The following is a 27,308-nucleotide window of genomic DNA, read 5'->3' as shown; positions in this document are numbered from 1 at the left end:
AACAGAACATATAATAAGCAACAACGTAGTACATGACCTGTTAAATAAACACCTTTTCCCAATCTTCCAAGAAAACAATCCAAAATTAAACAAGAATAAGAAACCAAAATTTATCTGCTGTATTTGTAATAGGCTAACCTGGTAGAAGAGTAGAGAGTGGGGGTGGAGGGGGGTTCTAGGAGGGTTGAAGGGAATGACAACAGGACATATTTTCTATAGAATATATTAAGGCACATAGGTTAAAAGTTTCTCAGGCAAATTCATGGCTAGAGCAAAATTGAGAGAGAGCTCAGAATTTTACACTCCCTCCAAAGCTGACTTCTCAGATAGTCATACCCAATTAAGTAACTCAAACTATGTCCTTAGTCACTGCTATCATCATCGTCGTCATCATCAGATACATCGTTTAAAGGAGACTTCAATGATTGACTGTAAGAGTCCGATCTAGTAGGCTGGCACGCAGCCATGTCCCCAGTAGAAAGCAGGTCGTAGCAGAAGTCACAAATCCTCACAGGCTTAGAAGACTGACTGGGAAGAAGAAACCTCTTTTCAGAGCAGGGCCCACAGACAACAAAACCACATTTGCGGCAATGGTGACGTCGATTAACAGGTGTGAATTTTGCTTTCTGACATCGCATACATACAGTTGCCTCAGAGTCAGGAACCCAAACAGCAGCATGTTCATTACTGGGTGTCTTCCCACTTTTGGAGAGTAAGTCAGTAACACATTTATTTATGTGATTCATCCATTCCGATTTCTCAGTGGCAGTGGCAGCATAAACTGCAAATGATTTAGTTGGTGTCTTGATAAGCCATCCATTCCTCAAATCTCCCTCATCTTTGATGGAATCAATAGTGACATTTTCCAGGGGAATAATATGTTGTTTGTTATATTTCTTCTTCTGGATGACAATATTGCCGTATACAAGAATATCATTAAATAAGAAAAACTGCCTTGCTTTGGGCTTTTTTCTGCACAACTTAGTCAATACACCTTCTCCAATAAGAACCCGTCCAGGTATAGTTAAGGGTTGACCAGCTGCTCCAAAACAGTTTTCCACTATATTTATACGTCTTGTATTTGCTTCACTGTTTGCCAAGCGATCCACCATCTTTTGCTAATAGCCTTTAAAAAAAGAAAATAAGAAATTAGCACACAGAAATTGTAAAGTCATGTAAGAATATAACCTAAATTTAGTCTAACAAATCATTACTTTTACCCAAAAGGCAAAATGTTCCAAAATTATTTCCCTCTAAGATAACCAAAAGGGCTAACATCTCTCAATTTATAATAACCAAAAACACTTATTAATCATCTATACATAGCACCATTCCAGTTAGGCAGGTAATTTCTAAAAGTACAAACTTCTTATAGACTTAAAGGAACACCAATCCGACAATGACTATAAGTCATCTCTGCAAAATAATAAACCCAGTTTCAGGAAATTTAATCTCAGAGAGGTTCTGAACAAGAGGACCAAATATTATATAAACAAAAAGAAATGACTGATTTTTTCAGTAAAAAATTACCATTGAGCTAAGGCCTTAATCCTCTCAGATGAATTAACTATTTCCCAGCAAGTCTTCTTGCCTTTGGTCTTGCCTCAGAATCAATCTTCAGGTAATGATCTCTCAAATACAAATATGACCATGAAAGTATTCAAAATTACTTCCCTTAACCTATAAAATGTAGAATCTTTAGCACAGCACTTAAATCATTATCTGATTCTTACTTACCTTATTTCCCCATGTATAAGATGCACCCCTTTTCAAAAAATTTGGGGTCTAAAGACTGGGTGTGTCTTATACAGTAGTTGTGGCATTTCAAATGCCATAGATAGAACTGAGGATGAGTCAATATATAAAGACAGTGGTTCGACATCAGAGACAGATGAGGACAAGTTAATGGATGGGAGTTTTGACAGTGATGAAGAGTTGTATGAATTTTATGATGAATAAAACTTGAGTTCAATACCTTTATGTAATACTTTTTTTTTTATTATTTCGGGCCCCAAAATTAAGGTGCATCTTATACATGGGGAAATACAGTATCTCTCAGACTCATCATAGTCACCTTCACCTCAAACTTCACGTTCCAGGAATACCCTACCTACTTGTAGTCCATTTCATCCATTCACGTCTTCTCTCATATTGTATCCTTTACTACTTACTACCCCACAGCTAACTCTAAGTCATTCTTCAATACTCAGTTATTTTATCATATCTACACAAGAAGCCCCTCCTTGAACTCTTAAGACTAAGCACCTTCCTCTGTACTCTTTATGTTCTTTGTACCTTCCAGCTGTCTCCTCCGCAGACTACAGTGGAACCTAAATGGCAGAAACCTCTGATAGCCAACTTTGAAACTGACAGACTGGCACAGCAAACCCATATTAAATCTAATCTTAAACCATCATAGATATAATAATCTATAGCTCCAATGTTTATATTGATACTTCACTCAAATCCTAGAGTTGTGTCCTATTTCACAACTACTAACCTAATCTACCACACTTAAATCAAGCATATTAAAGAGAAGAGGAGCATTTAAAGTTTAAAACATAGTCTAAGTTCCAGTATTCAACTCACAAACTGACAATGCTATAATCCTTCCTGGTATCCACTGTAAAGGATATAATTCTGATTATCCTGAATTCTGTCTCATCCCCAAATCTGGGTCTTTATAAAATTCTATTGCCCTCCACAAGGGTGGGTTACACCCTAAAAGTTGTTCCTAAGAATTAATATCCTAATGCATGGCTCCAAATTGTGATACAACCTCTTTTTAATTAAGGCAAATCTGCCAGTCAACTAAAGGTCTACTATCCTATGCACAAGAGCATCACAGAAGAGGAAATAAAAATTGCTAATAAAACATGAAAAAAAGCTCAATCTCAATCATAATTAAAGAAATTACATTAAAATATTAGGTCGTTTTTTCACTTATCAGATCAACAAGTTTTTAAATTTCTAAAAATGCAATACTACTGAGGAGATAGGGAAACAGGCACCCTCATAAACTAGAAAATGTATACCCACTAATCAGGTGTTAATCAAAAGAAACTTCACTCAAGTGCATAAAATTTTATAGAAGGATATTCAGCACAGTACTGTTTTAACAATACTACCAAAAAAATAAAAATCAAGAGCTCCAAATGTCCATCAAGAGGAATTAAATAATTTATATGATACATCCTTTATAAACTGTTAGATATCTGTTAAGAATGAGATCTAAATATAGTGATATGGGAAAATGCTCAAGATATTTATTCAGGTGGGGAGAGAATTTAACATCATTTTCTCTTTTTTGTTTCAAAATCTATATCAAATCTAAGATGCTCTGAATTTTAAGACACATTTGCATTTTATGTGCCACTAAGAAAGAAAAATGCTTCCAATTCAATCACGGCATAACGCTGATTATATGGCATCCCAATTACAGACATAAAATATAGTAAAACAATGTTCATCTTTGGACACAATATATGGTGTAAATGCATATAATCATAGACACATAAATACATAAGCACACACAGAAAATAAAATTAGAAAACTGTAAAACATAATATCAACAATGGTTATTTACCACTGGGAAGTACAACTGAGGATAACTTTTCATACTTTACATTATATTCAAACATTCAGAAAAAATATAAGAAATGACACAGGTAAAGTCCCTGCTCTTCAAGGCTTACATCAGGGGTCCCCAAACTGCGGCCCCCTGAAGCCACTTATCCGGCCCCCGCCCCACTTTCAGAAGGGGCACCTCTTTCATTGGTGGTCAGTAAGAAAAGCATAGTTCCCACTGAAATACTGGTCAGTTTGTTAATTTAAATTTACTTGTTCTTTATTTTAAATATTGTATTTGTTCCCGTTTTGTTTTTTTACTTTAAAATAAGATATGTGCAGTGTGCATAGGGATTTGTTCATAGTTTTTTTATAGTCCGGCCCTCCAACAGTCTGAGGGACAGTGAACTGGCCCCCTGTGTAAAAAGTCTGGGGAACCCTGGCTTACATCCTACTTAGAGAGAGGGAAAATAAAATAAAATTAAGAACCAAGTAGTAATTAATGTTGTGATTAAAAAAAAATAAACTGAAAGCTACCCAGATTGGATAGTCAGGAAAGACCTTTCTAAAAAAATTTTTTAATTATTAATTTTTAGAGAGAGAAGGGAAGGGGGAGAGAGAGAGAGAGAGAAACATTGGTCTGCTGTTCCACTTATTTATTCATTCACTGTTTGATTTTTGTATGTGCCCTGACCAGGGATCAAACCCACAATCTTGGCATGTTGGGATGATGCTCTAACCAACAGACCTACCGTGCCAGAGCCAGGGAAGGCTGATAAGGAAGAACTAGGTATGTAGGATGAGGGGTGAGGACAAGGAGAATATTCCAGGCAAAAGGAGTAACTTTAAAGGCCCAAAGGCAGAAAAGAGATTGGTTGGCACTTCTAGAAAACTGAAAGTACCTATTTATTCCCATCACAATCAAATGCTAATTCTACTCATTTGAACATAAGAGATATTAATCAATTCACATGCAATGTAAACAGGTTTCCTATTATTACTATTCCTAGAATTAAAACTACCACAAATCTGTGCAGTACTTTTTACATTTATTACCTTCTGATTTTAACTGTCTCAAATTCTTGAGAACTAGAGAAATTATTATCTTCCAAACAAGTATCTAATAATATTAACTGAAGTGTGAGCTGAACAAAGAACTAAGACACCAACAGAGAGTCAATGGTGTAAAGGGCAAAGCAGCCTGGAATTTATTCACCGGAGCTGAGGCAAGCAACTGAGTCTTTTGCATTCATTATCATATTTCCCACTCAGGTTAACCTTAGTATAATTATGCTCTATTCGCTCCATTTTATAGATGAGTAAACAGAAACAAAGGAGTTAAGTACCCTGCCCAAAGCTGTCACAGAACTGGGGCTCAATCTGATTCCTCTGTGCTGTTAACAGTATATTACTGTACGCTAATTACTTCTTAAGGCTCCACTGAGACTACAAAGAACTAAGAAAGCTACTGCTAACCTCTGGACCTTCGCTGCAAACCCCCAAAATACTGAAGATAGATAAGAGAATGCTATCTTGAACAAATAATCTGAAAGACTAGGTCATCATGATTTATTTTGCAAGTCTCCTGATACTGTTTCATTATACACATTTTGCAGTTTTATTAAGCCTACATCTATCTCTCTTCGTTAGTCCTTCTCCCATTTAAGAATGATGAAACATAAGAGAAATCTGGGGTATTATTAATTGGTATTTGGCTGGAACCAACAGCTTTCAAAGTTTGACAATAACCTACATAAGAAGTACGTTTTATACTGTAAGGCTGTAAGGTTGGGGGTGAGTAGGGCAGGGAGGGAGGGAGGGAGGGAAGGAGGGAAGAAGGAAAGGGTGAATGGAAAAGGCAAATCAAAGTACATTTTTAGCTGAATTACTACTCAATACCCCAAGGCAAGGTTCTTTGGTAAACTGGATTAGAGCACTATCCTTTGAGCAGGGCCTCAGTCTTCTCTCAAAACCCAAATCCAAATTTACCACCACAACACTGAGGTGCCTCAAACAACAGGAATTCTTAAAGCCTTTTTGAGTGCTAGAATACAAGATTACTAGGCCCAGGCAAGGATTTAAATCCTCTGCATATTTTACTCACTGAGGGACAAGACAGAGGAAGCAGAAGACTACAAAATGTGGTCCAATAGGAGCCGTCTACTTTTCTGAGGAAGGACTACCAGTAAATATAGGAAGAGCTAGAAAGAAAGCTTCCCCTTCGGTTGGCAGAGATGACTTCTTTAGGACGGATTCCAAGAAGTAAAATTACTGGGTCAAAAGGCATGAATGTTTAAGGCTTTTGCTACCTTTTACAAAATTTCCATTCTGAAAAGTAACACCAATGTACCAAGCAGCACAATGACTGCATCCATCCCATTTTGTCTCACAGAAAATATTTTTCTTTAAAAATTTCATCAGCCAGGATTTTAACAAAAGTCGTATCTCATTTTATTCATTTCATTCACTTTTATTTTGTTCATTCAACATTTATTGAACATTTTCCAGATGCCAGATATCATTTTTTTCCTCTCTGAGCTTAGAGTCCAGTGAAGAAGAAAGTAAAGTAAACAAATTGGTAATTCTGAAAGGTAAGTGCAAAGAAGAAAATCACAGGGTGCCAAGATACAGCAAAAAACTCATTTATTGAATACAGTAAGTCCCTACCTAAGGTCATTAAGTTTTGTGACTGTAAGCAAAAAAATATATCAAAACCAATTTTACCATAAGCTAATTGATATAAACGAGTTGAGTTCCTCCAGCATCTTATCAACCTTACAAATTACATAGCTATGTAGTGAAGTCAGCCACTTCCTAATATGTTAATAACTATTTGTATTTCTAGATCATATATAAATATATATTTAGGGGCTATCAATATTAATGATTATTTTATGCACAAAGGCTATTAACTCATTTATTTCTTTGCTTTTCTTCATATATTAATCTATCATTTTGTTTATGGTATTTGACACAGAGATAGCTTTCTTTCTTTCTAATTGATTTTTAGAGAGTAAAAGGATGGGAAAGAGGGAGAAACAGATTTGTTGTTCCCGTTATTTATACATTCATTGGTTGATTTCTTGTATGTGCCCTGACATGGAATCAAACTGGCAACCATGGCTTTCATGACGACGCTCTAACAAACTGAGCAACCCGGCCTTAGGAGCAGCTCCCTCCTAAATAATGGAAAATATCAGATACATTTATTACCTATCTTGTGATATAAATTTTATATTTCTTTTATCCATCTGAAATTTACTCTCACATTGATAAAAATTCCTTTTCTCTTTACAAATGTTTGCATCCCAAAAGAGTGAACGAACTGCTCCAGAATCACCAAGTACTGTGTGACCTCGGGTCTCCTCGCTTGTAACAACTGGGAATAATAGCAGCTATGTCAGAGAAAAAACAGATTAAATGAAATAATGTATATAAATATTCAGCAAGAGGTCAACAAGTGGTACCTCTTATTAATGATATTAATAATCTAACTTATTGATATGACATTCTCTTTATCACGTTCAATTGTTCCCTAATCTAACGTCTGCTCTAGGCTGTCTGCTCTAATATATATATTCAACTGCTTCATAATTCTTGGTCAGTCCCATACATCTGGCAGAACTAGTCTAGACTATATAAACCCCATTACTTAACCTTTTTTTTTTTCCATTACTTAACCTTTCAAAAACGTTTTACTTAAATCTCCTTTGTGTATTTGTCCAAATTAAGTCTACTAAAAACAGTGGTCCTCAACCTTAGCTGAACACAGGGACCACAGGGAAGCATTAGCCTTCAGTGTACCAGGAAAAATAATCATCCAATTTACTACTCAAGTCCAAAATACCCTTTTAAATTTTAGTATTTTAAGCTATTTTATGACTAATTCATATAAATAAAAATAAAGAGATAGTAAAAAAAAATTACTTTGAGAAATCTAAATATAAAATTTTAACATAGCAAATTTCTTATTCCATGTTTCTCTGGTATTGAAGGTACATTTATCCAAAATAGCAGCATCCTTTGAATGCAACTAACTGCTCATAAGCTCTCACGTATTAATCTGTAATACAACTGACCCCTGAACAACACAAGGGTTGGGGCACCTACACCCCCCGCCCCACAGTCAAAAATTTGTTTAACTTTTGACTCCTCAAAAGCTTAAGCTGTCACTCAGTATCTGTGGGGGACTGGTTCCAGCCCCAGCCACCCAACTCCCCTTCACATATGCCAAAATCAGTACATGATCAATTCCCCTATATAAAATGTCCTATATTGATACATATGATAAGTTGGCCCTCTGTATTATCTGCAGACCCCCAACCTCAAATGAAAACAGTAGAGGTATTTATTGAAAAAAATCTGCTTATATGCAGTAGACCCACGTGATTCAAACCCATATTGTTCAATGGTCAACTGTATTTTCATTCTTTTCTTTAGTAATACTGTTTATTAATTCTGAGTTTGAGAATGTGCATCTAAGAAAAATCTGAAGACTCCCAGTCTGAGATTTCACTTGTACTTAATAATGATTCATCATCATTAGTTTAAGTGTTGCTGTTTCTTTGCACTCATCTTTTGACTTGTCTCTTAGTTCTGAATGTCTACCTTTCCCAGTTTTCTTTCCCATTAAAGATGGAAAAAGAAAAATAAAGAAATTAAAATTTTCAAATATATTAAATGAAAGCTTAAACCAAACAAACAGAAAGACTAACAAGAATATCTTCAAACTGCTTTTGTAGCTTCTTCAAAGATGATGCAATACTTTGGGCAATGCAATAATTAAACTAAAAGAGGGTACAATAATGAATTATTTCATCACAGCATCATCATCTAGGCAATTATACCACTCTTCCATTTTCTTCTTTTTGATTAAATAATTCCTAAGATACTGAAATAGCAAAATGCTTCAAGATATAAGAAAAACAAGATCCCATCTTAGATTTATACTTGACCAGTGAACCCATGTAATGGCAAGCTAGAATGAATTTTATTCTATTCTTTAAAAATAACTACATTTCCTTTTTGTTTGTAAATATCTCTAAGAAATAATAAAAGTCACAAAATATCAATTACTGCAAATAATTAGATCTACTTAAAATAAAAACTCAAAAACCAAAATTGACAGCAATGCTCCCCCGGATATTCTGCTTCTATCCATTCTATTGGTCCAGGGAATGTGAAGCATGGTCTGGGCACTGGAATATTTAAAGGGCCTCGAGTCATTCTAATGTGCAGCAATGGTTGAGAACCATTTTTCAGTTACAATAAATAAATGAAAAAATAAACAGGCAAATCCATTGAAATTTTGATGGAACTTATATTACACCCATAAATTAATTTAGAATAAATTAACATCTACAGTTTTTAGTGTTCCCAGCCACGCTGACAGTGTCTCTTCCCAAGGTTTCAAATCTCCTTTTGTGACCCAGTAGTTTTGTAGGTTTCTTCTCACAAGATTATTACATTTCTTAGGAAAGTTCCCAAGTATTTCATTGCTATTATTGTTATTATGAATCTAATCTCTTTCCCACATATTTTTTAATTCATTACTATCGGTAAGAAAACTTGAAATTTAGGGAGGAGGGATTCCTCACATCCAGACACTTCACAGAACTTTATAAATTCCAAAGTTTTCCAATTGACTTCCTTTGTCTTCTTTTTTAGCAATTAGTGTCTGGAAATCTTAATTCATAGTTAAAAATATAAGAACCATAACCCACCCCCCACCAAGTCTCAACATTCATAAAGCCAGCTTTATATTTCAATTTTTAAAAATTAAACAATTCAAAGTTTCAAGTTATCTCCTTCACAAATGTACTGCATTTGAATTGTCCAAATTCCATCCTAGTCTTTTGGTAATATCTTGTTGCTAAAGTAATATGTTCTTCAGTGGAATGTCTCTTCACCTGTTAAAAATATATATAATACTACTAGAAGAGGTAAAAACTCTTTTAAAAAGAGAAAGAATACTATTTACAACTGAGAAAAAAGCCCAACTGTCACAAAATACTATGGCCCAGTTCTTCTTACTGAAAATCAATACTACTTATCCGTAAAGGTGAGTTAAGACAAAAAATTATCAGATTCCGTACACGTACCCATGACATCTGATATCAGTGAACTGCAGTATTCAACTGTGCATTATACTGAGAAAAATCAATGACCTATGAACCAAAAGACCTGAATTCTAATCTAAGCTCAGGCACTGAATAAAAAATTAACACAAATGACAGAGGAAGAGAAGGTGGGAGGGAGGGGGACGAGGAGGCTGTGGCTGCAGCAGCAGCAGCAAGCCTCCCTTGTCTACAAACTAATTTTTAATCAAACTTTTTACTTTCTTAATACAAATCAAGATTTTAAAATCTGTTACTGCCTAATTGATATTTTTCAGAAAATGTAAAAGGAAAGGGAGAAACATACAGGAAAGTAGGGAAGGAAGAGGTAAAACCAAACAGCAACAGACTATCAAAGGTAGAGAGCCTCCCTGAGCAAATGTGTAAGCATGAGAGCAAACTACACCCTCTTCTAATGCATCTAAGTCAAAATGATGAACAACTGTTCTGAATGCCTACCTTATGCAAAGAACAAGACAGTTCATAATTTCACAAATTCTATAGTAAGCACAGAAATAATCAAGGAATTCTAGGTGAGACTTTTAATAAAATATTAGCAGGATTAAAGAAAGTTCAGCAAATTAAATTTTGAATTTTAGTAAATTTTCTTATTCCATCAGTAAGAAGAGACAAAGTTTTTTCCTGCTTTTTCCACTAGGATTATCTGCCACTGTGAAAACCAACTGTAGAAATTAACAGTGATAAAAAGGAAACAGGTTCATTGAAAAAACAAGCTTTTATATTTTAATTTTGAACTCACGTAAAGCTGCATTGAGAAGAACTGAAACTTCAGAATTGTGAATCACAGTTAGGGAGAAGTGATAGTAATTTTTAAATCTCTTCTAGGCACCAAATATGTCTCTTTCTGAAAAGCAGACTCATTCTACAGTCTTAGCCAAAAAAAGGAAAACAGAAAAAAACTAACATTTATTCAATACCTACACATGTGGTAGGCATGTCCACATTTTACTATTTGTTTACTAATTTCAATTTCATTAAGTGATCTGCTTCACAAAAAATGTAAATTAAGTCATGGGGTAGTTTCAATTTTTTTAAGTGATCCATTTGACAAAGTAAACTGAATCATGGACAATTTTCCTATGGTCTCATTACTAGGTTCTATAAGAATGCATGTTTTTTCCATTATATTTTGCTACCTTCAGAGATAAATATGCTAGGAATACTTTATACATGGACTTTATTATGTATAAATATTTGGGGAAAGCCAGTTATAAATAAAAGAAAAAATTTAAAGCATATAGTAATAAGTATAAAATGTGCTCAAAATGTTTCTTCAAATACTAAAGGAAGTAAGAAGTAAAGCTGTGACTAAGGGTGTCAGTACAGGCGGTTTCAAGTATATCAGGCTTGACAGAGAAATTCACCATGGTATATAAGAACAACAACTAAGTCACAGTAGAGGATATCAGAAAATTAATTTGGAAAACCAGAACAGCCACATTGGGAGTTACACAGGGTCTTTCTGTAGAAAGGTAGGAGAGAGGTTAAGAATATGGGCCTCAAGTTTTAAACAAGTCCTCTCTCTAGTCTTTAGCATTTAAACCACACCACACAAGGCAAGATTAATATTCTTTATCTACAACTATGATCAGATAAATCTAACTCAAAAACCAAGTATTCCCTGGCCATATTAAATCCAAAATCCTTAACCTGGTATGCAATGCCCTTCACAATCAAGCCCCAGCCTGTCCCACTCACTCTTTCCAGTTTTACCTCCTCTGGACCTTCTCTCTGTTGTGGTCAAACCAGACTACTAGCTATTCCCCAGAATATACTCTAGGTTTCCTGCCCACTCTGGGCTAACATGTCCTCCCCTCCCTGGATATTCTGAAATCTTACCAGTCCTTCAAGATGCAGTCAGTTCAGTAGCCTCACAGCCAGATACTATTTCACTTTTAAATTCTCATACCATTTTATCTGTACTTTATGGCATTTAATTCTATTACATTTTACAAGGATTTGTGTACCTGCTCATTCCTTTCAGATCTGAAGTTTCCTGAACGCTTGCATATACATGCTATCGAACTGCACTGAGCTGAATATGACCAGCAGTTAAAAGTGGCAGCAACTTCTTCACCTGGAGTTTGACAAAAATCAAACTTTATTTTTGATGTCTATACTAATTTTCACAGAAAATAAGGAAACACACCCCACACATTAAGTGTTTCACTAGACCCACATATTTTAAATTTACAAGCAAATGTCTAGTTCATTTAATTTAACTATAGTATCTAATTACAAATTCTAAGTATTGAGCACAACAGATCTTGATTTCAAGCAAATCTCAATCTCATAACATATATATAAATATGATTGCTTCTTCTCTCCCCAAAATGCACAGCTGTTTAGTCAGCAAATAAAACAATGTGTGCATATTTTCATCAACAAAATTCCGTTAAAAACCTTCATCATTTCCAAAGCTATTTGTATGTAGCCCTGGCTGGCTGGCTCAGCGGTATAGCGCAGGCCTGGCGTGTAGAAGTTTCGGGTTCAATTCCCAGTCAGCACACACAGAAGAAAGGACCATCTGCTTCTCTACCCCTTCCCCTTCTCTTTCTCCCTCTCTCTCTCTTCCCCTTCGGCAACCATGGCTCAAATGATTCGAGTAAGTTGGCCCCAGGTGCTGAGGATGGCTCCATGGCCTCACCTCAGACTAAAATAGCTTTGGCTGCAGAGCAATGGAGCAGCAGCCCAAGATGGGCAGAGCATCGCTACGTACGGGGCTTGCCAAGTGGATTGGGGTACATGAGGGAGCCAGTCTGTCTGCCTCTCCGCCTCTCACCTAATTTAAAAAATAAAAACAAAAAAAAGTTTTTACAGGAGCATCTGTACAGTGCTGACAGCTATTAGAAACCATTGTATAATATCTGAAAAATTAAGCTGGCAAAACTCAACTGAAATACTACCATGGAACTGGTTATCCCATCACATTCCTACCAAATTATCTTCAGTATTTTTTCAAAGAAGTTACAATCTGCTTAATACACTTTTAAGACTTTCTGCTTTGTGTTAGAAAGAAAAGAGACTAAATCAGGCACTGGGAATGAAGACACGTACCACAAGGTTTTAAATCAAAGCACAATGAGATTAAGTACTACAATAAAAATATTAACAAAGTGGTAAGCAAACTAAAAGGGTAGGCACAGTTTAGAGAATGAAGCATTTGAATACTTGAAAAAGGTTGTGAACAATGAATGGAACTTCAAAAGGCAAAAAATGATAAGTAAAAGCACTAAGCTCTGAAAGTAAATTGTTTATTTTAATGTCACCTATACAGCTGCAGGAAAGGCTAGAGGGAATTATTTACTAGAAAAAAACAGGGAGAAAAAATAAGAGATCTTATTGGTTCCTGAGAGTTCTTTCTGAAGCTGTTGGAAGGAGTAGCTTGATTTGATCCGTAATTTTCTAAGGAAACTAACTGTACACACAATGACAATTAAACTGAGAAAGGAGAGTCTGAAAAATTACTGCAAAAGTAGAGGGGAAATGGTCAGAGTCTGAAGTTTACAACAGGAGAATAGATTCAGAATTGCTCTAACTAGATGTGAAAGAGTAAAGCTGAAATTAAATCCCCAGGGTTTTAGTCTAAGCAATATGGAAGCTAGTAAAATCAACGATAATTTTCATTGACTTTCAAGTAGAAAACATTTATTGGCCACTTACTATTTGCAAAGTAGCATTAAAAGGTAGAAGCACTCAAAACTAACAATCTTTGATAAGAAAGGAAAAAACAGACAAGAAAGGAGTTTTGGTACCCACAGTGCGCTATAAACTGAAGACTGATTACCTCTACTGTGTAGATTCAAAGTCTAAAGGAGTACAGGAGAAACAAACCAAAAACATCTTTTTAATTAAAAAAAAAATAAAGTAGTGAAGCAAAAGGTTTACTTGAGAGGTACTTTTGATCACAGGGAGATCTAGGAAAAACTCTTAAATGACTAGAACTTCAGACTGAGCCTTAAAGCAAAAGTGGCACATCAGCAGATGATGGTATAGAATTCTCAATATGGTACACTCAGACCACATATTAACCGCTTCTTCAAATACCTTCTAATATTTTTAATCACAATAATAATTCTAGTAACCGCCAACAACCTGTTAGGGAATAAATATATTCCCCAGAGAGAAAATAGTTGAGCCCAGGCTGGAGGAGCCAGGGCCAGGAGAAAGTATAGCAGTAGGACATAAATCTGGTAAAAAGGGGGAAAGCCAGACTTTATTATACAGGCAATGACAACAAAAAAACTTTTTAAATAGAGAAATATCAATCAGTACACAAAAGCAGTACACAGTATGGACTACAGAGACTACTGAAGAAGCCAAATTGAAGGGAAAAAAGATAGAAGGGTATTATAACAGTCTCTAAGTTAAAGGTAATGAAAGCCTAAGCCACAATAACTGCCAGCAGAAATAAAAAGGGCAGATGCAAACAAGAGATTACTGAGGGGCAGCAGTTAGGATTCAGGAGCCACCTATAAATATGCAGATGAAAAGTAAGTGTAAGATGACTTCAAAATTTTAAGCACAAGCCATTGGTCAGATGCTAATTTTGTTTTGGGACAGAGAAAAATCAGTTTGGGACATATTTAACTTGAAGATCCTTTAGGGTACCCATAAGACAAATATCTATCAGACAAACAAAAACACCAGGATGAGGAGGGAGCTCCAGGACAGAAAAGATTTAGTAGTCATCCACATAGTTGGCTGATGATATGCAATACAGAAGAGGGCCAAGGACTAAACTTTGAGGAACATCCAGTTTAGAAAGTAGAAGAGACAAGATAAGGGGAGACAACTGAGCAGTACAAAACATTTTCAACATGCTTTCACATGTGTCACAAGTCTCAGAGACTAAATAAAGTCACAATAAGCAGTGAAACACATGGAAAAATTTAAAAGTAATGATAACGTGTAATAACATATTTCAGAAAACACTGCCCTTTGACCTTTCCATATTTAAGCTCAGAAATTAAATTTATCCTGCGAAATAAACTATTGTTAAGGGCGAGGGAGAGAATACTGTATATAAAAACAGAACCTAAATTTCTAGCCATAGAGAAAAATGACTAAATATAACATGAAAAAGTCAAATAGCATAAAACAAAACATTTTACCACATAAAAATTGTACATTTCAACACTGAGGAGGGGAAAAGCATTAAAGAAAAAAATTTGTAACTTATCACAAAGGGTCAACTTTTTAATATATATATAAAGGGTTCCTGTAAATCATAAGAAAAAAGGGAAATACTTCCAAAGAAAAAATGGTTAAGATATAAATGGCAAATCCAAAAGAACAAATGAAAATGACCAGTAAATAGAAAAAAATATGTTATTTCTCCATGCTAATCAGAGAAATAAAAATTTAAATGGTGTATTATTGATGCCTGACCAGGTGGTGGCACGCACAGCGGATAGAGCATCAGCCTGGAATGGTGAGGACCCAGGTTCGAAACCTAAGGTCACCAGCTTGAGCATGGGATCATAGACATGACACAAATGGTCACTGGCTCGAGCCCAAAGGTTGCTAGCTTAAAGCCCCCCAAGGTTGCTGGCTTAAGCAAAGGGTCACTGGCTTGGCTGGAGCCCCCCCCAGTCAAGGAACATGTGAGAAATCAATCAGTGAACAACTAAGGTGCCGCAACTATGAGCTGAGGCTTCTCCACTCTTTCCCTTCTTGTCTGTCTGTCTGTCTGTCTCTCTCTCTCTCTTTCTCTCTCTAAAAAAAAAGAAAAAATGTGGGGGTAATGGGGGCACTCATAGTCTTAAGAATATACACTGGAACAACTATTCTTAATACCATTTTTGGTAATATAAGCACTTCAGAAGGTCCACACAATTTTGTTCCCAAGAATATATACAAAAATTAATTAGACCACTGTACAAAGTTGTCCATATAGAGTTCACCGTAGCTTTGTCTATAATGCTAAAAAGGTAAAAACAAACTAAACGTGCAACAGAAGATGGGTTAAGTAAATTATGGCATATCCATATAATAGATTTTTAGACAAGCTTTTTTATAGCAGTTTTTAACATTTTTTTTCCACTGATTTGAGGGGAGGAGGGAAAGACAGAGAGGAGCATCACCTCGTTGCTCCATTTAGATGAGCACTCACTGACTGCTTCTTGTACGTGCCAACCGGGAATCAAACTTGGCACATGAAAACAATGCTCTCTCCACTGGGCAACCCAGCCAGAACTAGACAACTTTTGAGAGTATACAGATTAATATTTAATGTGGAAAAATTTAAGGAAATACATTAAATAAAAGTTTTTAAAACGACACATATAATAGAAATCCTTTCAAGTCTAGAAAGATACACAACAAAAATTTAGTACTGGTTTTATCTATGTATTAGGGTAAAATATTTTGATACTGCCTAATAATTTTATAAATGAATACATATTCTCTCATGAACAAAAAAAAACACAACACTTTTAAGTTACAAAATGCTAATAATATATAGAAAATTATAAACAATAAGCAAATACAATTATAGGCAAATAAAAATATGAAAAATACAAAAATCATTTTAATTTTTCCCCAACTACTTACTGTTTAAATGAAACAAGTATAAATATCTGAGGATGGGTGAGAAAGGTGGAGGCCTAGAATAAAGGATCCCCCCCAGAAAAGGCCTCGTGGACATGGACAACAGTATGGTAACTGCAGGGGTGGGGCTGAGGGGAGGGGGAGGGCAGAGGAAGGCATGGGGGAATAAATGGTGACAAAGGCCTGGGAGCAGGATGAACACAAGACCGTGTACAGAGATGTGTTGTAGAACTGGCCACCTGAAACCTATATAATTATGTTAACCTGTGTCTCCCCAATAAAGTTCAATTAAAAAAAATTAAGGATAGTTCCACTTATAAAAATGGAAAGACAAAAAAAAAAGTTGAAGCTAAGAAGAAAGAAAATTCAGGCACTGGCCAGTTGGCTTAGTGCAGGTGTCCCCAAATTGCGGCCCCCTGAGGCTATTTATCCAGCCTCCCGCTGCACTTCCAGAAGGGGCACCTCTTTCATTGGTGGTCAGTGAGAGGAGCACTGTATGTGGTGGCCCTCCAACGGTCTGAGGGATAGTGAACTGGCCCCTGTGTAAAAAGTTTGGGGACCCCTGGTAGTGGATAGAATGTAGGCCTAGCATGTGAACATCCAGGTTCAATCCCCAGTCAGGGCACACAGGAAAAGCAACCATCTGCTTCTCTTCTCCCTCTCCCCATTCTCTCTTTCTCTCCCCCTCTCACAGCCAGTGGCTAAACTGGCTTGAGTATCGGCCCCAGACAGGTGTTGCCAGGTAGATCCCAGTTAGGGTATATACAGTAGTCTATCTCTCTTCCTCTAAAAAGAAGGAAAGGAAAGGGAAAAGAGGAAGGGAAGGAAAGGGAAGGGAAAAGAGAAAGGGAAGGGAAGGGAAGGGAAGGGAAGGGAAGGGAAGGGAAAAGAGGAAGGGAAGGAAAGGGAAAAGAGGAAGGGAAGGAAAGGGAAAAGAGGAAGGGAAGGGAAGGGAAGGGAAGGGAAGGGAAGGGAAGGGAAGGGAAAGAACACAGAAACCTCGTATCATGAAATATTAATCATTTTAGAAAGAAGTAAGGTCATCTGCTAAGAGTCAAGGGTTTCAAGACTGAGGTTAGCAACCTGAATTTGAGGGTAAAAGCAATAGAGAACATGAGTCAACTTGATATTAGAAAGAGGCAGACATCAGAGTAATGGCAGCATGAGAGAGATTCCTTATCTCTCCCTTTGAAATTTCAACAAATTGAACAACTATAACACAGTGAAGGAACCCCAGCTGGACTAACAGGCACACTGGAAAGATCCACATACCAAATGGACTAAAGGTAGGTCAGGGTGAAAAGGGGGACAGAAGATAAAATGCATTCATGGTGGGCTCTGGTAAAGAGAGGAGACAAACCTGGAGTGACTGGGTCTTGTTTTCTCTGCTGGACTAAGGCCACAAAGGAAGCTTGGGCTCTCTGGTCTGAGGGGTATGGAGAGGGAAATTCAGTGTGACTGGGTCTCCTTCTGCTGGGAGGAGTGGTGAGACAGAAGGGCAGAGGGGAAGATAAACCAAAGAGGCCAGAGGGTCACGGCCAGCGTTCCCAAAGTCTGCCTGCCGCTGGTACTCAACAGACAGAGAAAGCTAAAGTGCAGCTCCCCAGCCTTCCATATCCCACACCTCCCCCATCCCACCAAATGGAGAGTGGCAGACAAACCCCACAGCTATCTCTCCAGAGCCACTCTCTCCCAAGAAGAACAGTGATGCTACATGTCCGGTCCCTGGGTCTGTTCAGAGGTGGGGAGGGGCACCCACAAAACTTGAGGTTGCCATTGCTAGAGCCGTAAGCTGGGAAAAGCTAAGGCTGTAAAGCACTCACAAGACACCACAGAAACCATTCCGACTCTGACCCCGCCTACATTGCCACAGCAACATCTCAGCGGAGGACACCCCAGGAACATCACAGAAATAAAACTGCAATACAGAAACACCTATTGAAGAAACCTCTCAGAATCAAATTTTATTTTTCCTCTTTTCCCCCTTTTCTCTTTTTTCTTATTTTTTAATCTTTTTCTCTTTTGAATTTCATTTTAATTTTTATACTATTATTTTTGTGGGTGTTTTCTTTTTTTCTTTGCTTTCAATTGCTTTTATGTGGTTTTTCTTCCTTACTTGCCATTTTTAATAATTTTCTTATTTTTTATTGTATTTTTTCATTTTAATTTTCCATTTAAAAAATTTTTTTTATTAGGGTTCATGTTAGAGTGCTTGATGGCAGTCTCAAATGCCATCAAGGGAAAAGTAAACTAATAACATGGCTACACAAGACAGAGACACAGTTCAGGAAGAAAATGAAATATCCAAAAAAAAAATCTCAATCAAATAGAAACCTTGAATTTAAATAATAAAGAATTCAAAATTAAAGTTAAGAAAATACTCAACTAGAGGCGAAAAGACATCAATAGGCAACTTAACGACCTTGGAAAACAAATTAATGAACAAAGCAAATACCTCACCAAGGAGAATGAAACTTTAAAGACAGAAATGAAGAAGTCAATATATGAACTGAAGATTGAGGTAGCAAGTCTAGCTAACAGAATGAGCAAGATAAAGGAAAGAATCAGTGACAACGAAGACAGGCAACTAGAGATGCTACAGAGAGTAAAAGACTCACAAATTTTAAAAAACTGAGAGAGCTCTACCAAGAATTGTTTGACTCCATCAGAAAGAGCAATATAGGAATAATGGGTATATCAGAAGAAGAGAGGGAGAAGGTAATGGAGAGCCTATTCAAACAATTGATGAGAATTTCCCAGGCCTATGGAAAGAGAGAGAGCTTTGAATCAAAGAAGCAAACAGAACACCAAGTTACCTCAAACCAAACAGACCTATTCTAAGGCACATCATAATTAAATTATCAAAAATAAATGACAAAGAATCCTAAAGGCAGCTAGGGAAAAGAACAACATAACCTATAAAGGAAGGCCCATTAGGTTATCATCAGACTTCTCAGCAGAAACTCTAAAACCCAGAAAGAGAGTGGACCCAAACATTCAAAAAAAGAGAAAGATTATCAGCCAAGAATACTACATCCATCAAAGTTATCCTTCAAATACCAAGAGGAAATAAGAATTTTTACAGATATACAGAAGCTGAGGCAATTTATCACCAGAAAACCCCATGCAGGAAATACTCAAGGGGGATATTCGATCACACAAAGAACAAAACAAATCAAAACTGCAAGTAAAAGCTCCAACAAGGTCACAATAAAAACAAGGATAATCTGTGACAACAACATAAAGGGAGAGAGGATAAAGATCTGCAGTAGCAAAGAAGGATGGAGTGCAGAAGAACTCATAAGACAAAGGACTCTTGTACATATGAACATTTTTCTCTTAATAACCTAATGGTAATCACCCATGAAAAAGCCACTTCTAAAACACACAGCTTAAAGAAGAAACAGGGGAAAGAAGTGTGGAATACCACCAGGCAAAAACAACTGACAGAAACAAAAAAGTGAAGAAGAACCAAACAAGACACAGAGCTACCAGAAAACAAAACATAAAATGGCTACAGAAAATCCTCGTGTCAATAATTAACCTTAATGTAAATGGACTGAATTCAAAAAAGAGACACAGAGTAGCAGATCAGATCAAAAAGCAAAATCCAACCATATGCAGCCTTCAAGAGACAAATCTAAGCAGCAGTGACAAAAGTAGATTCAAAGTGAAAGGTTGGAAACAGTTCTCCAAGCAAATAATATCCAAAGAAAAGCAGGTATAGCCGTACTAATATCTGAAAATGCTGACTTCAAGACAATGAAGGTAACCAGAGACAAAAGTGGACATTTCATAATGAAAAAGCGGACACTGTATCAAGAAAACATAACACTTCTTAATGTATGTGAACTAAATCGGAGCACCAAAATATATAAGACATGTACTAACTGATCTAAAAATAAAAGCAGACAAAAACACAATCATACTTAGAGATTTCAATACACCATTGACAGCTTTAGATAGATCATCCAAACAGAAAATCTATAAAGAAAAATAGGCCTTAAATGACACACTGGGCCAAATGGACATTTATAGGATATTTCATACTAAAACATCAGATTATACATCCTTCTCCAGTGTGCATAGAACATTCTCAAAGACAGACCATATGTTGGGCCATAAAACTAACATCAAGAAACTCAAGACTGAAATTATACCAACCATATTTTCTGATCATGAGGCTTTGAAATCAGAATTCAACTGTATAAAGGAAGTAAAGAAACCCACACAAATGTGGAAATTAAATAACATACTTCTAAAAAATGACTGGGTTGAAGAAGAAATAAAAGCAGAGATCAAAAGACATATATAGACAAATGAAAATGACAACACAACAAATCAAAATTTTAAGAATGCAGCAAAAGCAGTATAAGAGGGATGTTTATATCATTATAGGCTTATGTTAAGAAACCAGAGAGACCCCATGTAAACAACCTAACATCACACCTTAAGAAACTAGAAAAGGAAGAAAAAAGGCAACCCAAAGTCAGTAGAAGAAAGGAAAGAGTAAAAATTAGAGCAGAACTAAATGAAATAGAGAACAAAAAACCTATAGAAAAAAATCAATACAAGCCTGACCAGGCAGTGAGGCAGTGGATAGAGTGTCAGACTGTGATACGGAGGACCCAGGTTCAAGACCCCGAAGTCACCGGATTGAGCACAGGCTCATCTGGTTTCAACAAGGCTCACCAGCTTGAGCCCAAGGTCGCTAGATCGAGAAAGGGGTCACTCGGTCTGCTGTAGCCCCAGGGTCAAGGCACACATGAGAAAGCAATCAATGAACTAAGGTGCCACAAAGAATTGATGCTTCTCATCTCTCTCCCTTCCTGTCTGTCTGTCCCTATCTGTCCTCTTTCTAACTCTGTCTCTGTCATACACACTCAAAAAAAATCAATACAACAAAAGATGGTTCTCTGAAAAGATCAATAAAATTGACAAACCACTGGCTTGACTCACTAAGGAAAAAAGAGGAAGGATTCATATAAACAAAATCCAAAATAAAAGAGGTGAAATTACCACAGACAGCAAAGATATACAAAGGACCATAGAATATTATGAAAGATTATATGTCACTATATTCAACAACCTAGAGGAAATGAATAAATTCCTAGAACTATACAATCTTCCTAGATAGAGTCACAAAGAGGTGGAAAGCCCAAATAGACATATAAGCAGGGAGGAAATCAAAACAACTATCAAAAACCTCCGCCAAACAAAAGTCCAGGACCAGATGGCTAGAGTAGTGAATTCTACCAAACACTCAAAGAAGATTTGGTACCTATCCTCAAAGTCTTCCAAAACATAGAAGCAATACTCCTCAACACATTTTATGAGGTCAACATAACCCTCCTACCAAACCTGGCAAAGACAACACAAAAAGAGAAAACTAATGACCAGTATCTCTAATAAATACAGATGCAAAAATCGTAAACAAAATACTAGCAAATAGAATACAAAAACATATTAAAAAAATAATACATCACAATCAAGTGGGATTCATTTCAGGAACACAAATATGGTTCATCATATGGAAATCGATCAATGTAATATACATCAACAAAACATAAAAAAAAATCATATGATCCCATCAGCAGATGCAGGAAAGGCATTCAATAAGATACAACATCCTTTTATGTTTAAAACACTCAATAAAATTGGAATAGAAGGAAAGTACCTCAACATAATAAAAACCATATATGACAAACCACCAGCTAATATCAGGCTAAATGGTGAAAAAAAAATGAAGGCTTTTGCTCAAAAATCAGGAACAACACAAGGATGCCCACTTTCTGCACTCTTATTTCACATAGTTCAAGAAGTTTTAGCCAGAGCGATCAGGCAAGGGAAAGAAATAAAAGGCATCCATATCGGAAAAGTAAAAGTATCACTTTTTACAGATGACGTGATCTTGTACATAGAAAATCCAAAGATTATACTGAAAAACTATTAGAAACAATAAACCAGTAAAGTCACAAGATACAAACTCAATACACGAAAGTCCATTGCTTTCCTCTACGCCAACAATGAAACATCAGAAAATGAACTCAAAAAACAATTCCTTTTACAATTGCAACAAAAAATATAAAATATCTAGGAATAAACTTAACAAAGGTTGTGAAAGACCTACATACTGAAAACTACAAAGGATTATTGAAAGAAATTTTAAAAAGACACAATGGAATGGAAAACTATTCCATGTTCATGGATTAGAACAGCAGTTCTCAACCTGTGGGTCGCGACCCCGGCGGGGGTCAAACGACCAAAACACAGGGGTCGCCTAAAGCCATCGGAAATGTACCACCATTATGGAAGAAAGTATGGTGTTTCCTCAAAAAATTAATAGAATTACCATATGACCCAGCAATCCCTTTACTGGGTGGGTATCTACCCAAAAGTTTGAAAACACATGCACCTCCATTTAATCACAGCATATTCACAGTGGCCAAGTCATGGAAACAACCAAAGTGTCCCTCGATGAAGGATTGGATAGAGAGGATGTGGTACGTATATACAATGGAATAAGAAACAATAACAAAGTGCCATTTACGACAACATGGATAGACCTTGAGAACATTATATTGAGTGAAGTAAGTAAATCAGAAAAAGCTAAGAACTGGATGATTTCACACACAGGTGGGATATAAAACTGAGACTCATAGACATAAAAGTGAAGTGGTTACTTGGGGGAAGGGGACATGGGAGATGTGGACATGGGAGGGGATGTGGGGAAGAGTGTGAAGAAGACAAATATGTATAAGGTGATGGAAAATGATTTGACTTTTTGTGATAGGTATACAACATAATCAACAGTTCAAATGCCACAGAAATGTGTACCTGAAACATATTACTCTTGTGTTAAAGTTAATTTTCTAAATAAAATTTTAAAATTAAAAAAAAGGAATGGACGATACTGATTCATGAACCCCCCATCCCCCCCCCCCACACACACACACACACACACATACAAAGAGAAGGATTAGAAAGCAACTAGTATATAGGTAGCCGGAAAACAAGTATTAACAGTCACCACAGCTGTGACTGTTTTCAGAGGTGGTAGGCAGGGACAAAAGTAGAAAAAGTAAATGGTGACATTTACAAGTTGAGAACTGACCAGTTATAAACAAAAAGGTCAAGGAGAGGAGGTCTATACAGTGCTAGTGAGTTCACAGAATATGAACAACAGAGTGCAGGATTGCAAAGACAGAAGAAAACTAACAACCTGGAACTAGAGGTGACAATGAAGACAAAAAGCTTGTTCATCAAGTATGACAGAAAACAGAAATACAAAGAAAGACAGGCATTCAATCACCATCTCTAGCAACTGAGCTTAAGAGCAGAGGTAGTTCTGAATGATGACAAGGTTAAATAATGACAAGGATGTTGATGTAGAGTAGAGGTAAAGGTCCCTGGAGTTAGTGATCTGTATTTCCAAATGTGGCCTTTCTGGTTTGAGATAAATGTAACTATTCTTTAACCTATATGAATTTCACTTTCCTCCCCTGCAAATACATCTAGCCTGAATGATAATAATTTGGCTGCCATTTAACCTTCTCTGCACTTCATTCCACCACAAAATGAAGAAAATAAGGACATAGGATACTGAATTAAATCAATGGTTCTCAACCCCAACTGTACATTAAAATAATGGGTGGGGGGAAAAAGGATAAAACTACCTACTACCCAAACCCAGTAATTCTAATTTATTTGTTGTACGGTGGCATTAAGGTATCAGTATTGTTAAGAAGCCACTGAGGGAATTCTAATGTGCAGCCAAGTGTGACACCTGAACTACGGATTTCTAAAGGTTACCTTCCTTTAAATTTTTTTTAATTCTATGCTTCTAAATAATTCACTGTTACTCTGTTCATTTGTTAATATAACTTACTTAACTTCATACAATAGGCACTTCTACGAACACCTCAGTAAATCCTCACAACACTGTGAGGCAGATATTTCTTTGTACATTTCACAAACAAAACCAGTAAAGCTTAGAGAAGTGAAGGGACTTGTCCATGAGTCACAAGCTAGTAAGGAGCAGAGCTAGATAGGATTCAGGTTTGCTTTTTTGTTCCAGTCCTATATGTAACTTGCTTTCTCTAGCACTCACAGGAACGACCTGAATGTCTACTGTTGTATTTTCTTCCCAGAACGTACCAAATTGAGCAGCACACCAGTTTGTAGTTTATGGATTCACTGGAGAGAAAGTTATCACGGGTGGGGGGCAGAGAATTAACCTCAAATTCTACAGCAGTTTTATTACAGAATACAGGGCTCTTGCAACTTATAAAATAGCCTTCTAAAAGCATATCTATTAAGCACATTTCATTGGGTTCAGCCAACATGTACATTCATGTTGCTATTAAACATGCAGCTGGTGTACAAAGCTGGTTCTCAAAGAAAATTTATAAACAGAAAAGTAATTTGTACATGCTTTCCACTAAGCAAGGCATACTAAATCAAAATCCTAAGACAATTCTTACAAAACACTAACTGGCAGAAAAATTACCTCTGCTCCATCAAAGAACTTAAAATGTATAAACATAACTCAAAACGTTTAGGCATTAACTCTATTTCCATCCTGTGTAAATAAATGCAATCACACTTTAATACTATGATTATTATCCTTTTGTTGACCCATGGCTCTTCTTTGCTGATTATATAGTGTATATTTCAGTCCATAATTTACTTGGAAATTTCCTTAACATTCAAGTCCTGTATCTCCAGGCCAAAATTTGAGTTACCAAGGTATATCCTCAAAAAAATAAATAAATAAAGGCATTAGAGAATATTTAACTACTATGCCATGGAAATTGAACTCTAGTAAGAAATTCATGAAGTATATTTACAAGAAACATATGTGTACTCATCTGCTCAAGCCTTCCATGAGCATCTGCTATGTTCTCTGCACACTGGGTTTGGAGAGGCAAATCAGACCTGCAAAGCCTGCTGTCAAGGAGGTACCATGACAGGTCAATGAATATTTACTGAGATGCAATGGGATAAGTGAATTATTCTTGTAGATAGAGAGGGATTGTGGTTAAGAACAGGGCAAAAAAGGCTTTAAGTAATATAGAGGCTTAAGCATTTTCAGGAGGAAAATTTTCAGTACAAGAACCCTTGTATATCAGCTCTCTTGAAAATAAGTATTCATATTGAGAAACTAAATTAAAATTAGAATGAGCAGCAAGACACAGGAAAAAGTGGACAGAGATGTTACAAACACCTTTGTAACAGATCACTATTATAAAATGATACTATAAGAAAAATGAGAGGACTTCAGAGCCATAAGACCTGAGTTAAACCCCAGAATGGCTGCTAGATTTGTGCAGTTAGTTAAGTCACCTCATTTCTAGGTAATTCTTCATCCATAAAAACAAGTATGTATAACGGCACTTACTTGACAGCGAAGCAAAACAAAAACGAATTTTTTTAATAAATAAGAAAATCAGCAACCAAATCTGAACATAAGCTGTATTTTTACCTATAAATTAAGATAAATTCTTCAAGATACATTTTAGGGTTTATCATACATGTGTTGAAATGTCTTGTCAGTTAATTTAACAGAATTTTAAAGCCTTTATTAAAAAATAGCAAGTCATATTTACTGGAGTAATTGAAGCTGAATGTCGTTTGAGGCCTTGGTTAGTACACCAGTTTTACTGATGCGATTATATGTGCTTTCCAAATACGTAACTTAATACCATTCACCTCCAGTGCTGTCAGGACCCGAAGAGATTAAAAATAGAAGCCTTCGTTAATGCTGAATTAACCTAAGGACCCCATAAGCTACCAGAGTACAGAAAAAAGTAAATGCTCAAAACATGGCAGGCATGCACCTTTAAGGAACCAGAAAGGAAAAAAACTTCGCTATATCAGGATCATCACTTCACCTGGTTCTTAAGAGAACACGTGCCTTTAAGTCTCTCAAAGTTCCTGTCTAAATCATTCTTTAATGACGTTCTTCAGTCCTGTACGGAAACCCAAGAAGGCATTTATCAACTTACATATTTTGTGAATCGATGAATACTAAGCAGGGTTTAGTTATCTGCTACCTTAATACCACTAATTTCTGCCGTACACAGACTATTGCTATCATGGACCAAGAGGACACAGGCTATATTCAAGCAACATGAACAGCAAGCTGCCGGCCTTCAATAAAATTTTAAAAAGGAAACATGAACTCGGCAAAAAAAAAAAAACAAACCCACAAAATTTTTAGATTCCAAATAAATCATGTGTAAGGGCCATCGCTTCTATCACAGAAAATCCTGCGGTGCCATTTTTTTTGCCCCAAGTCACTGAAGATACGCTGTTGAAGTTACAACGTCTCTGATGCCCAGACTCTGCAAACTTCTGGACAGAAACATGTTGGAGCCCTAAGACGCCCTGGACACGACAGGGACTCTGGTCCTCTAGTCCCACAACTTTCAGCCGGACCTCTGGGCCCCCTTAGTGCGTCCGCCCGACCGCCGCCCCGTGGACCCGCGGATCCGCGGACCGGACCCGCACCGACGCGGACCCTGCGGGCGGCTCTGGAGCCCGCCGACGGCAGCGACAGCGCCCCGCAGGCTGCGCGTCCGCTCCGGGCGCCGCGGGCCGGCCCAGCGCGCAGGGAGCCGCCCGGGAGCGCCCCGTTTATCACAGACCCCAACATGGCGTCGGCCGCCGCCGCCCGCGACGACAACACCCCCCCGCGCCGCAAGCAGCCCGGGGACCGCGAGGAGAAGCGCCGGAAAGTTTCGCTTCTCCTCTCCCGGCCCGCCAGGGGCCGGCGGACAATCAACCAGCCTTCACCTACCCGGCCGGGCACAAGCAGCGGCGGCGACGGCCAAGGTCCGACTCCTCCTTGTCCCAGGAGTGGGGCGCGGACTCTACCCGCTTCGCCGCGCCGGCCTCCCAGCGTGTGCGGCCAGCCGCCCCGCGGAGCCGGCGCGATCCAGACGCGGCGGACAAGCGGCCGGGCGACGGGCGTAGCCTCTCTCAGGTGACTCCCCCACCCCCCTGGTCGAAACCTACTACCGCGCTGGAGCCGGCCCCTCCTCTACGCGC

The 27,308-nt window shown here is 37.3% G+C and overlaps 1 protein-coding gene across 2 annotated transcripts; it reads right to left on the bottom strand.

Moving 5' to 3' along the window:
* Positions 1–6: 6 nt before the first annotated feature.
* Positions 7–27,308, bottom strand: PLEKHF2 (pleckstrin homology and FYVE domain containing 2). Of its 2 annotated transcripts, XM_066379168.1 has the most exons (3): positions 27,058–27,308; positions 11,672–11,781; positions 7–1,126 (listed from the first exon to the last, which is right to left on the bottom strand). In XM_066379168.1, the coding sequence occupies exon 3, from the start codon at positions 1,110–1,112 to the stop codon at positions 363–365; it is 750 nt and encodes a 249-aa protein (XP_066235265.1). In that variant the 5' UTR covers positions 1,113–1,126; positions 11,672–11,781; positions 27,058–27,308; the 3' UTR covers positions 7–362. The 2 variants fall into 2 exon arrangements, with proteins under 2 accessions (XP_066235265.1, XP_066235264.1); XM_066379167.1 differs by lacking the exon at positions 11,672–11,781 and having other exon boundaries at positions 27,058–27,302.

This window comes from Saccopteryx leptura, chromosome 3 (assembly GCF_036850995.1).
Source record: "Saccopteryx leptura isolate mSacLep1 chromosome 3, mSacLep1_pri_phased_curated, whole genome shotgun sequence".
NCBI lineage: Eukaryota > Metazoa > Chordata > Mammalia > Chiroptera > Emballonuridae > Saccopteryx > Saccopteryx leptura.
The sequence above is the reverse complement of the archived record's forward strand: the minus strand, read 5'-3'. Positions and strand labels throughout refer to the sequence as shown.